This window comes from Ambystoma mexicanum, chromosome 8 (assembly GCF_040938575.1).
Source record: "Ambystoma mexicanum isolate Mex_15411 chromosome 8, UKY_AmexF1_1, whole genome shotgun sequence".
Taxonomy (NCBI): Eukaryota; Metazoa; Chordata; class Amphibia; order Caudata; family Ambystomatidae; genus Ambystoma; species Ambystoma mexicanum.
Window position 1 is genome coordinate 1,488,650,237 of NC_090929.1, and position 13,813 is coordinate 1,488,664,049.

General features: G+C 51.7%; 1 protein-coding gene across 2 annotated transcripts in view; it reads right to left on the reverse strand.

Annotated features, from left to right (window-relative positions):
• SLF2 (SMC5-SMC6 complex localization factor 2) overlaps positions 1–13,813 on the reverse strand; it is a 1,286,318-nt gene that overhangs the window by 1,016,540 nt on the left and 255,965 nt on the right. For both annotated transcript variants that reach the window (XM_069611667.1, XM_069611668.1), the window contains exon 6: positions 12,808–12,881. In XM_069611667.1, coding sequence (XP_069467768.1) covers positions 12,808–12,881 — 74 coding nt within the window. The remainder of the gene's footprint in view (positions 1–12,807; positions 12,882–13,813) is intronic.

Sequence of the window (13,813 nt, forward strand, 5' to 3'; positions counted from 1 at the left end):
GTCCACTGTCTTCCCAAACAGGTTGTTCCCGTCGAAGGGCATGTCCAGGACCCTGGTCTGGACGTCCTGCCGAAAGTCCGTAGCCTTGAGCCATCCGCGACGTCGAAGGCAAACGCCGTTGCCCATCTGGCGGAACCCAGTGTCGGCGATGTCCGTCGCCACGGTGATGGCGTGGTCCGAGGCCACCTCACCTTCCTGCAGGATCTCAAGGGCCTCCGCCCTCTTGTCGTCCGGCAGAAAATCCAGCAGGGGAGCTATCTTGTACCAGAGTTCCCTGTCGTAGCGGGCCACGATAGCCAAGGCGTTGGCCGCTTTAATCGTCGTCGCCGCCGACGAGATGACTCTGCGCCCCATGGCATCCAATTTCTTTCCCTCGCCGTCCGGCGGGGAAGTCGACGTGGAGGCCGCACCCCCCCCGCTTTCTTCCTGGCTGCCGCGGAGACGACGGAGTCCGGGGTAGGCTGCGCCCGGAGGCATAGGGGGGGCCGAGTCCGGGACCCGGTACTTTTTCTCGTACCGGTCTCTTTTCGCTGGCGTCGTGGAAGGGTTCTTGAGGAGGGAAAGGCCCTCATCCCAAATGTCGTCCAACAGAGGCACTGCGAGGACCGTCTTCCTCTTGGTCTCGCGCCGTTGGTAAAGGAAGCCTTCCTTTTTCTTCTCCTCAGGGCAGAGTTGGAAAAGCTCGGATGCCCTGGCGATCATTGAGTGGAACGATCCAATCTCGTCGGGCGGAGAAGCCCTGGTGGGAGGCGACGACGGAAAATCCTCGTCGTATGCCTCGTCGTCCGTACCCGTCGCTGCCGTGTCAGTCCCCGTATCATCCCCTCGGGTGGACGGGGAGGAGGGCTGGACGGGGCGCGACGGTTGAAAAGGAGGCGGTGGATGAATCCTTCTTTTCTTGGTAGGGGGAACACCAGAAGGTCCCGGTTCTGGATCCCCCGACGGGAGAGGTTCCTCCGTCGGTAACGGTAGTCTCGTCCTTATCTCGGAGCATAAGGACTGTATAGCCAACAAAATGGCCGCTGAGTTGTCTTGCGGCGCTGGCAGAGGGGAATCCGACGGGCGAGCAGGGGCCCCGTCGGTATCCTCGACGATGTCGTCGTCGTCACCTGCGTCGGGGCCCATTCCGACGGGCTGGTCTTGTTCCACGCCTAGGCCGTGGCTTAAGACCTCGATCAGTTCCTCTTCTGAGGTTGAGGCCGAATCTACGACGACGCCCTGCCCCCCCTTCTTCCCCACGGAGGGTTTCACGGGGGTCCTATCGATGGGCACGAAAGAAGACTCCCTCCGAGGAGGCAGGGAGATTCTGGGCCCCGAGGCCGCCACCACTGGTGCAGCCTCCACAGGCTGGGCCAGGGCCGCCGCGACCGTTTCGATAGAGGGCTTGGTCGAATGGATCAAGGCCTTCACCACCTTAGGTGCGCTCACCGCCTTATCCTTGAGGGAGGGGGCACTGCCACGCTCCTCCTCTGCCTTAGAGCTCGACCGGGGTCTCTCCAGGAGCTTCGCCGGGTGCTCGGCCTTCCTCTTACCCGACCCAGAGCGTTGGCTCGTGGTTGATGGTGCCGGGGAGGGTGCGCCCTGCCTGGCGCCCGTAGAGCCCGACCGTTCGGCGCTCCCGGTGCCAGCGGACTCGCGGTGCTTGGCCTTATGTTGGGCCCCCGTCGCCGGGGCGCCCTCAAAGGTCTTAGAAGACCGCTCAGATTTCTTCTTCTTCTCGCCAGACGGGCTCTTACCCTCCAGCCAGCTGGCGAGACGTTGATGGCGGTCCTTCATGGTCCGTTCCGACATGTTGCCGCAAAACGCACAGTCCTTCTCCACGTGCGTCTTGTCCCCATGAAGGCAGTAAAGGCAGAAAGAGTGTTCGTCCTCCTTGAAGACGTTCTGCAGCTGGCATCCAGGGCAGGCCCTGAACAGCTTTCCGGGCGTCGAGCTTCCCTTCTCCTGGGCCATCTCCGAGACCGGGCCTGAGAAGCTTCTGGAGTCCTCCGAAGCGTAGCTCGACGAAATCTTCACCCTTGAGGGGCACAGATGAATCCGACACGGGTCCCCGTTGATCGGATGTAGGATCGGTGGAGCTTGAGGCTCTTTTGACCGAAAGAATCGAAGTTTTTGTGAAAAAGCGCGAAAAAATAGCACTAACGCTCGAGAGCAATAGCACGAGGATCCCAACACATGAACGTGCGGTAAAAATCTGAAGATGGCTGCCAGAGGCGGTGCTTAGGTAGAGGGCAGTCATTGGCTGTGGTCAGTATGACGCAGAGACCAGTGATTGGTTATTACTACGAAAGACAGATCAGAAACGAAACTGATACTGGTTTTTTCTTTACCGAGGATTCCCAGCCTGACGACGGGGAATATTCATGAGCATGTGAATCCATGCCAGACCCCATGCTGGAGAAGTTTGGTCAGCACCACGTTGAGCTCCCACGCCGGGGCCGGAGCCTTCACCGGCGGGAACGATCTGAACAGTCCCTTCATGAACTCTTTCACCAGACGATGAGACCACAAGGACGTCCGGCCCGTGGTTCTGGTGTATCGGGAGATCGCAGCAAGATGAATCTTGATGGACGCGTGTGCCAGACCAGCTTTGGCCAGCGTCAGCAGGTACGGCAGCACTTGGGGAGCCGTAATCCGTAGAGGGTTAATCTTCTGTGCGTGGCACCAGACAGAAAACCTCTTCCATTTGTGTCCGTAGCATTTAAGAGTCGAGGACGCCCTGGCCTTTGCAAGAACCTCTCTGCAATCGGCCGGTATGTCGTATCCTCCAAACTCTAGCGCTGCAGGAGCCAGGCCTGCAAGTTCAGCGACTTCGGGTCGTGGTGGAGGATGGCGCCTCCTTCCCTGGAGAGTAGATCCGCGTCCGCCGGCAGCTTGATTGGCGGGGACGCCGACAAGTCCAGAAGGTCCGGGAACCATATCTGCCTCGGCCACGCAGGTGCGACGAGGATCATCCTGCACCGTGACCTCTTGAGCTGGTTGACGAGCCGGATTAGCAGAGGCAAGGGAGGGAACGCGTAGAGGAACAGGCCCTCCCAGGGGAACGAGAAAGCATCGCCCATGCTCCTCGTCTGGGGAAACCTGCTGGCGAACCTCCGGCACTTGGTGTTCGTCGCCGTCGCGAACAGGTCGATCTGGGGTGTGCCCCACCGTCGGAAGAGGCGATCCACCAGATCCTGCCGTAGTTCCCACTCGTGGCACGAGCGCAGCTCCCTGCTGAGTGAGTCGGCGATGGTGTTTTTTATCCCTGCCAGATGAAACGGCACCAGAAGAATCCCTTGGGCGACGGCCCAATGCCACAGGTCCTGCGCCTCCTTGGACAGCGCTGGGGACCTGGTTCCGCCCTGTTTCCTGATGTAAAACATGGTGGTGGTGTTGTCGGTGAAGATCCTCACCACCTTGCCCTTGAGGGACGGAAGGAAGGACCTGAGGGCCCAAAACACTGCACGGAGCTCCAGGACGTTGATATGCAGGGACTTCTCCGTCGGGAGCCAGAGTCCCCTTGCGTGCAGATTTTCGGTGTGCGCTCCCCACCCTTCTAGGGAGGCATCCGTGGTCACAGTCACCTGGTGGGCTGGGGTCTGGAAGTCCATGCCCGCCGTCAGATGCGCGCGGGTGCCCCACCACCGTATCGCTCGTCAGAAACTCTCGTCGAGCTTGATCCTTTCCTCGAAGCTGCCCGTCGTCTGGATCCAGCGCGCATCCAGGAACTCTTGCAACGGGCGCATCCGGAGCCTGCACATGGGAATGAGGTAGATGCAGGAAGACATCATCCCGAGGAGGGACTTGATGGACCTCACCTTGGCCGCGTCGGCCACCAACATCCGTTGCACCTTGCCCAGGATGGTCCTGGTCCTCTCCTCCGACGGGGAGGCCAGAAGGGACACTGTGTCGAGCCTCGCTCCCAGAAACAGTGCGACTTGCGCGGGCACCAGGTGGGATTTGGCGTAGTTCACGGAGAATCCCAGGTCCGTGAGGAGTTGGACGGTCCTTGCCGTGTGGACCACGGCGAGCTCCCTCGTCTTGGCGCGGATGAGCCAGTCGTCCAGGTAGGGGTAGACGTGAATCCCCTCGCGGCGCAGCTGCGCCGCCACCGGTGCGAGGCACTTGGTGAAAACCCTGGGTGCCGACCGCAGTCCGAAGGGAAGGGCTTTGAACTGGTAATGACGCCCTTGGACCACGAATCTGAGGAATTTTCGGTGCCCCTTTAGGATGGGAATGTGGAAGTAGGCATCCTCCAAATCCAACGACGATAGGAAGTCTCCTTCCTCCAGCTGACCCAGGACGTGCTGGAGGGTGACCATCCGGAACTTCTGCGCCTTGATGAACTTGTTCAGGCGTCGCAGGTCCAGGATGGGGCGCCATCCTCCCGTCTTCTTCTTCACGAGGAAGTAACGCGAGTAGACTCCGGAGCCCCGAAGCCTCTTTGGGACGAGTTCGATGGCGCCCTTTCTGAGCATCGCCTTTACCTCCAGGAGAAGTTGAGGGACGTGAAGTTCTTTCCTGGCCACGGGGGGGACGCGCGGGCACCTTCTTTGAAACTCGAGCGCGTGGCCCCGGGCCAGGGCGTCCAGCACCCAACGGTCGGTGGAGATGGACTCCCACACGCTGACGAAGCCCGCCAGCCGGCCTCCCACCGGGGTGCTTCGGTGGGGGCCCGACCCCACGGCCGGTTCAATCCTGCTTGGACGCGGCCTTGCCGCCTTGGCCTCCTTGCTGCAGTACTCCAAGGGCCCGGGCCGTCTCAGTATCCGCCTTGATGGCCTGAAGGGAATCGTCCACTGTCTTCCCAAACAGGTTGTTCCCGTCGAAGGGCATGTCCAGGACCCTGGTCTGGACGTCCTGCCGAAAGTCCGTAGCCTTGAGCCATCCGCGACGTCGAAGGCAAACGCCGTTGCCCATCTGGCGGAACCCAGTGTCGGCGATGTCCGTCGCCACGGTGATGGCGTGGTCCGAGGCCACCTCACCTTCCTGCAGGATCTCAAGGGCCTCCGCCCTCTTGTCGTCCGGCAGAAAATCCAGCAGGGGAGCTATCTTGTACCAGAGTTCCCTGTCGTAGCGGGCCACGATAGCCAAGGCGTTGGCCGCTTTAATCGTCGTCGCCGCCGACGAGATGACTCTGCGCCCCATGGCATCCAATTTCTTTCCCTCGCCGTCCGGCGGGGAAGTCGACGTGGAGGCCGCACCCCCCCCCGCTTTCTTCCTGGCTGCCGCGGAGACGACGGAGTCCGGGGTAGGCTGCGCCCGGAGGCATAGGGGGGCCGAGTCCGGGACCCGGTACTTTTTCTCGTACCGGTCTCTTTTCGCTGGCGTCGTGGAAGGGTTCTTGAGGAGGGAAAGGCCCTCATCCCAAATGTCGTCCAACAGAGGCACTGCGAGGACCGTCTTCCTCTTGGTCTCGCGCCGTTGGTAAAGGAAGCCTTCCTTTTTCTTCTCCTCAGGGCAGAGTTGGAAAAGCTCGGATGCCCTGGCGATCATTGAGTGGAACGATCCAATCTCGTCGGGCGGAGAAGCCCTGGTGGGAGGCGACGACGGAAAATCCTCGTCGTATGCCTCGTCGTCCGTACCCGTCGCTGCCGTGTCAGTCCCCGTATCATCCCCTCGGGTGGACGGGGAGGAGGGCTGGACAGGGCGCGACGGTTGAAAAGGAGGCGGTGGATGAATCCTTCTTTTCTTGGTAGGGGGAACACCAGAAGGTCCCGGTTCTGGATCCCCCGACGGGAGAGGTTCCTCCGTCGGTAACGGTAGTCTCGTCCTTATCTCGGAGCATAAGGACTGTATAGCCAACAAAATGGCCGCTGAGTTGTCTTGCGGCGCTGGCAGAGGGGAATCCGACGGGCGAGCAGGGGCCCCGTCGGTATCCTCGACGATGTCGTCGTCGTCACCTGCGTCGGGGCCCATTCCGACGGGCTGGTCTTGTTCCACGCCTAGGCCGTGGCTTAAGACCTCGATCAGTTCCTCTTCTGAGGTTGAGGCCGAATCTACGACGACGCCCTGCCCCCCCTTCTTCCCCACGGAGGGTTTCACGGGGGTCCTATCGATGGGCACGAAAGAAGACTCCCTCCGAGGAGGCAGGGAGATTCTGGGCCCCGAGGCCGCCACCACTGGTGCAGCCTCCACAGGCTGGGCCAGGGCCGCCGCGACCGTTTCGATAGAGGGCTTGGTCGAATGGATCAAGGCCTTCACCACCTTAGGTGCGCTCACCGCCTTATCCTTGAGGGAGGGGGCACTGCCACGCTCCTCCTCTGCCTTAGAGCTCGACCGGGGTCTCTCCAGGAGCTTCGCCGGGTGCTCGGCCTTCCTCTTACCCGACCCAGAGCGTTGGCTCGTGGTTGATGGTGCCGGGGAGGGTGCGCCCTGCCTGGCGCCCGTAGAGCCCGACCGTTCGGCGCTCCCGGTGCCAGCGGACTCGCGGTGCTTGGCCTTATGTTGGGCCCCCGTCGCCGGGGCGCCCTCAAAGGTCTTAGAAGACCGCTCAGATTTCTTCTTCTTCTCGCCAGACGGGCTCTTACCCTCCAGCCAGCTGGCGAGACGTTGATGGCGGTCCTTCATGGTCCGTTCCGACATGTTGCCGCAAAACGCACAGTCCTTCTCCACGTGCGTCTTGTCCCCATGAAGGCAGTAAAGGCAGAAAGAGTGTTCGTCCTCCTTGAAGACGTTCTGCAGCTGGCATCCAGGGCAGGCCCTGAACAGCTTTCCGGGCGTCGAGCTTCCCTTCTCCTGGGCCATCTCCGAGACCGGGCCTGAGAAGCTTCTGGAGTCCTCCGAAGCGTAGCTCGACGAAATCTTCACCCTTGAGGGGCACAGATGAATCCGACACGGGTCCCCGTTGATCGGATGTAGGATCGGTGGAGCTTGAGGCTCTTTTGACCGAAAGAATCGAAGTTTTTGTGAAAAAGCGCGAAAAAATAGCACTAACGCTCGAGAGCAATAGCACGAGGATCCCAACACATGAACGTGCGGTAAAAATCTGAAGATGGCTGCCAGAGGCGGTGCTTAGGTAGAGGGCAGTCATTGGCTGTGGTCAGTATGACGCAGAGACCAGTGATTGGTTATTACTACGAAAGACAGATCAGAAACGAAACTGATACTGGTTTTTTCTTTACCGAGGATTCCCAGCCTGACGACGGGGAATATTCATGAGCATGTGAATCCATGCCAGACCCCATGCTGGAGAAATGCATTTTAACGATCCTATCCTGAAAAAGACTTCGAATATAGGCTTGGATGCACATTATCTTTGCTTTACCACACTTGTATCATCGCTTAACGTCCCCACCAAGTTTATATTTGATTGCAGTTTTAGTGTTGGTCTGGAGTCAGGCTTTCAGTTGTTTTCTTAAGAGTAGGTGGTCTTCTGTGCAGAGGTGTTTGAGCACACATTTATACAGAGTTTGGATGCTAGGAGGGAGAAGGAAGATCCTTCATGCCATTTCCACTTGAGGCTTGGTACTGTTAATAGCGCATCATTGCTTAGAGTGTTGGTACGGATGATTTGTATTGTGTGAATTTGCAAGTAATGGATTCACAGCAACTGCTGCGGATGGAAGAGTGAGAGATGCATAGTTCTGAATTGTAGTGTTTTTTTATAACACAAGAATCAAATGATATACATTATCGACGTGCAAAACAACATAAGCTAACCTAAAGCGAGATGGTTAATATTAAAAATACAGGGATCGGATGCGAACTGGCTAAATCATACGCAAAATGTGTAGTTGGATATTCATTTAATGGAGTATATCCCAAGGAAACTACCCGATGAGTGGAGTGCAACAGTTGTCAATGGGCTAGTCCTTTTGTAAGCCTCTTTGTACCTAAAGAGAAGCTTTCAAAGCAATCTTTCCCCCATTCTAGATTTCCTTTGCTCATTTCTTTTCCCCAAATACCTTGTCCCTCATTTATATTCCTCCATTTAACTCACTGATTCTTTACTTGCTCTGAAAAAGTGCACCCATGACTTGCCCACCCCGAACCTTGCAACAGCCTGAATAAGATGAATAGTCGAGTTTAGCTCCAAAACAGAACAAAGCCAAATCCATTACTTTTTGTCAAAATGTGGGCAATGATTTATTTATTTATTTTATTTTTTACATTTATATAGTGCACATGCAGCCCAAAGGCATCGCGGCACTGTTACTTGTGGCAGACTTAGTTACGAAAAAGTTATATGCATGTGATGGAAAACATATCAGGAGTACAGTTACTTTCTGAGTTTGTGGTACATTCTCTTTGCGTTCTATACGCATTCACATACAGATATTAGCTACAACATGAGAATGAGTAGAGTTTCTGTCTTGGATGAGTTTTAGATGAAGAGCATAGTTTTCAGCGACTTACGGAATGCTAGGTGAGAGACTTCTGCTCTGAGGGGTGGTGGTAGGGCATTCCAATGCAGTGCTGCTAGTAACGGGAAGCTGATCCCACCTGCTCTGGCTCTTTTGACTCTTGGGGATCATGAGCATGTTTACATATGGAGTTCTGGTCGGTCAGGTGGATGTAGTGGGGTGGATTCTCTCAGAGAGGTATGGTGGAGCAGTGAGGTGGATGCACTTATGGGTGAGGGCAAGTGCTTTAAAGAGGACTTTTTTTTTTACTGGGAGACAGTGTGCCTCTTTTCTACCCGACGTGATATGCTCTTTCTTGGGTATTCCTGTGGCTGCTCTCAAAGCGCCGTTTTGTATAGTCTGAAATGTGGTCATGTTTTTGGTAGAGGTGCCCAGTAACAGTGCATTACAGTAGTCAAGTCTTGATCCTGTGATGGCCCTAGCAATTGTAATGCAGTTATCCTTAGATAGGAACGTCTGGCTGCTGTCAGCAGTTTCGCATGGTATGCTGCTGTGGAGGTGATGCGTTTACTTGCCTAGTAATCGTTAGATTAGAGTCTAGGTAGACGCCTAATGTTTTTACTGAATTAGCCACTGGGATTTTATTATTATCAATCGTAAAATGACTGAATTTGGAGTCAAGGTTCTTGAGTGTTTCCTTGGAGCCTACTATGAGTAGCTCGGTTTTGTCTGAGTTGAGGCATAGGCCATGGCTGCCATCCATGCTTGAATTTTGCTGTATATGTGGTTAAGTGTCTTTGAGTCAGTGTCAGGCTCCCGTGAGGGTGAGAAGGATCTGGGTATTGTCAGCGTAGTTAGTATACGAGATGCCCAGGGAGTCAAGGATGAGGAAGAGAGGTTGTGTAAAAATATTGTAGAGGGTTGGTGAAATGCATGATCCTTGCGGGACGCGGCATAAAATGATGGAGGGCGAGGCTGAGGCAAGGTCTGAAAAAACTTGCATAGTCCTGCCTTGCAAGAAAGAGGAGATCCATGCGGTGGCATTGGGAGAGAAGTTGGCTGTAGTGGAAATGTGGTGGCATAGGACTTGGTGGTCAACGAGGTCGAATGCCGCCGATAGGTCAAGGAGGAGGAAGAGCGCGGGTTTCCCTTTGTCTCTTGTCTCGTCCATTTGGTTTTTTAAATCAAGTAGGGATGTCTCCGTTCCGTGACCTGGGCGGAAGCCTGATTGTCGTAGTCCAAGGAGTTTATTGTCCTCAATAAATTGTTTTACCTGTAGATAAGCTGCTTTGTCCAATATTTTGAGAAGGAAGGGGACTGTTGTGATGGGTCGGTAGTTAAGTGAACAAGGGTCTGGGGAAGGTTTTTTTATGAGGGAGCGGGCCCAGGCTTCCTTAAGGCATGCAGGTACTTTACTTGCGGCAAAGGAGGCATTCACAAATGCTGTGAGGAAGGGGGCAAGGTGGTTGGCACAGTCCTTAATAAGTGTGGCAGGGCATATGTCTCCTTTACAATTTGATGGATTGATGGATTTCATGATGTTATTCATGTCAGATTCTTTAATTTCCCTGAATGAGGAGTTTGGTGCTGCTGGGGGGGGTGGAGGGATTTGGAAGTGAGGAGGGCGGTGTGGGTGTGGGGATTTTGAGTGTTTGTCTGGTTGCCTGGGAGAGTGTTGAGCTTGCCGTTCATAGCAGATTGGATATTGTCGCACCAGGTTTTGTCCTTGGTGAAATTCTGTGGTGTAGGTGTGGGGGACTCTAGGTCTCTGAAGATCGAGAAAATCTCTTTGGCGTTGGATTGGGCTTCTTGGATTCTGGCCTTGAACAAGATGGCTTTGGCATTGATTATAGCTTTTTTGTACTCTTTAGCTTTAGATGTAAAATTGAGTTTGGATTCATCTGTGTGTGTGGTTTGCCACAGCGTAAGTGCAACACGCTTCTCAGATCGGAGTATAAGGCGGTCTGGGGTGAACCATGTGTTGGTGTGGCTGGTTGGTTGGTTTAGCCTTACGTGGTTTAAGAGGCGCAATGGCTTTGACTGCTGCATTGATGGCTGTGTTGTATGACCTAGCTAGAATCCCTGGGTCAGCTGAGAATGGGGGTCTGAATGCTGTGAGCATTGCCATAGGAAATTCCCACTCATTCCTAATATTTCAAGGGGAGCACCCAAAAGGGAATCCCCTATAATATGTATTCATATATTTCAACCCTATTTTCCAGTGCACACTATGGAACTTTATGTATACTGCCTGAGTAGAATAACCTTTAACCAACACCACTGTAAATGAAATACAGGGACTCTAAATGGCATGTCCAGATGTACAGGAGACATCAAAACCGCTGGGTCAAACCTTCCAAAAGGGCTGCTTCCATGCAAATGTTTAACCCTCTGCCCACACCTTCTTTAGAGTAAGTGGTTGGGGCATATGGAACAAATCTACAAGACTCTCACAATCACACATTCTAGTCAAACATTGAAGTTTGAAAATCATCTTAAGGTTGAGAACGCCATAACATTCTGCTCCCCAAAAGGCCACCCAAAGATGCAAATCAATTTTGTGTACTACTGTCACTTCAAAATGGACCACGGCTTCATGTGCTGGTAATTCATTAAACAAATTAAAGCCAAAGCAATTCCACCGTCTAATCAGAATTAGGAGTCCCCAATTCCTCTGCTATAATCAGTATTTAATATGCTCAAAGCCAAACCAAGTCCTATTTTAACAAGCGTCTGCAGTTAAAGACGAGGCAGGGCAATAAGGTCACACACAGTTAATTCACAGATTGAATGGAGAGCAACCCCAGCCGTTTGCTCTTGAGAGACTTTCCAAAACAAAATACCAAGGGAGATGCAGGGAAAACTGGAAAGTCTTAAAAATTGCATACATTCGTTGACTCGCCAAAACTCCCAAGCATATGATGAACATGTAGTTGAGCAGCCGGCAACTTCAATTTTAGAACACAAGTGCCCTGGCTTGGTCAGCAATATGTAGTGTGCATGCGGCAGACATACCATCACAGCTGTTCTGTAGGCAGAGGCCCAAACAGTTTCTACACCAGCTCCAAGACTTCCTCAGAGCCCTAGGGAAATTGCTTTAATTTTACCAATAGCGCTACCCAGCAAACGAGTCACTCTTCAATCTCACTAGTATACTAAAATGATGGGGGGAAACTTGAAGTGGTTCCGAAGTATAATTATCTAGGGATCCATATAGTCTCAAATTTAAAGCGCGTGCGACATCTGGAGAAGTTGACCATTCACACCGCCCAGATAACCGGGCCCAAAAAGTAATTTGCAAATAAGGGAGGGGGATATTCTATGTGAATATTGACTTTATGTCACCAAAATTCATCCAGTGATAATATATGGTGCCGATACTTGTGCCCTGGAGAATTTAACACATGAAATTGTTGAGATGCATACTCAAGAGACTTATTCGACTTCCTTGACTTATTCGACTTCCTTTGCGCACTGCATCTGAACTGGTATATTTAGAATACGGCATTGTTCCGATCTATGTTAAACGTTCCCTTTCCTGCTTAAACACCTATTGGAAAATGAAAAAACGGCAGCAACATGTATGGTCTGATTGACTATGCAATATTTAAATCAGAATATATGCCTGCAAGCACAATCTTAAAAATCTTAAAAATGAAAGCCATAGCTGATAACTGGCTTGCACTGGCACCGGATAATGCTATTAGCCTGCCACTTAGACTCTAAATAAGGTCTATGAGGACCATGATATCTGGGATCAGCCGCGAACACATTGTCCATTAGGCCACCAAGAATAACAGCATTTGCTGATCACATTTTTGATCGGGTGGTACTACCCATCTAAATTAAGCTCTTTACAGGAAATACATTGATATGGGATTATATCAAATTACATTTTAACGTAATAAGGACCCTGGATGTAACTGGTGCTTGGATGAACATCCCAAGAGAGAATAGACTACGTTGGCTTTGTGGCGATTCAACATTGGAAACATTAAAGCACCTACTAACTGAATGCTCCTCACTCGAGAATCTCCGGTGGAATGCGTTACGCTCCACAGGAATCGAAGACATAATATGCAGCAAGGAACTGTGGTTTAAATTTATGTCTGGTAATCATGAGGTGTGTATTAAATATTTTACGATTCCTAAAGAGAAAAATTGCATAGATTTTGTCTAACCCAATATGATGTGCTTGTTTTAATGTAAGTTTTTATGTGGGTATTCATAATCTTCTGATTGATTTTCATCTTTTCTACTAATTTGAAGAACTTTTTATAGTTATTGGAGGTATTAAAAGTTGACTTGTGTTAACTATAGAACACAATAATAAAAAAATTATGTTCAGATATTCTTTGAAGTATACAGTGATTCTTCTAAATTTGAATGTTTATGACTATCTGACATCCAACTTTACATAAGGTGTGTCCCGAAAGAGTGACGACCGAACTGACTCAGTCTAGTCTGCAGAACTATATTCTACTTGTCTTAGAGGTTTAGGATGGAGTGCTTTACTAACCTTTTGGAGTCTTCCTTCTCCTTCAACATGCGGTCAAGGCTGTTGGAATAAGCCACAGGGCTCACAGCAGGAAACTAATGCAAACAAGACGACAAGGGTATATGCAATCAAAAAATGCAAGCATAAGGTTTGTAACAAAGCTCCATGTTTTTCTTTTCATTTAGACGTTCAAATAATATACAGCAGTAGAGCAATGACATGGAGAACTCCATGCAGATTCAACTCATAGACCCAAGAAAATATTTGCTGTGCCAGCTTGCCATATATGCAACCCTCTGGATTCTAACAGCACTGCTTTTGACATTACAAAAATAATCAAATTAACAAGCATTGGCAAATCCAACAGTTCTGTCATTGCTTAAAAGCCAAACAGCCCGACTCCCAGGTCGATGACAGGAACAGGGGAGGTGGCCTACATGATCAAAGGAGTACTACCGCAAGAAGGGAGTGCACAGACACTGCACTTGCCATCATGCACCTACAAAGTTTTTTTAGTGTCTACCGTCTCTGGAATACCATATGTCACCTATCTAACACGATCCGTGATCCATTGCTGCAGTGAAACCCAGAGGCTAGACAAAGGGGGTGCCGAGCATTACTTGTTAGCTAAAACTATGTGCACTTGATAAAAGCAACATATGATCCATAAATAATAGGACACTAAAGTGCAACCTAGAAGAAAACGTAAGCAGCCTACGCACAATTGTGAACTTTCTGCCTCTAAAATGCCTTTCCTCTATTTTGACTTTATCTAATAACAGTCCAGCGTTAGTTCAGAAATAGTACACACAAAACTATTCGAAAGAATGCAAAAAGTCAGTGGACTGAGCTGCAGTGCTCAGGCAAAGCCTTGACCAGAGCTGTAGAAAAGAAAATGGGCGATAAACCATAATGTTATGTAATGGCTGAGACACAGGAAAAAAGCATCCATCTCACATTGGTGTCCAAGGTCTTTATATTTCATCTGGATGGTGGGTCTCTAAAATGCTGCTTCGAAAGGAAAATT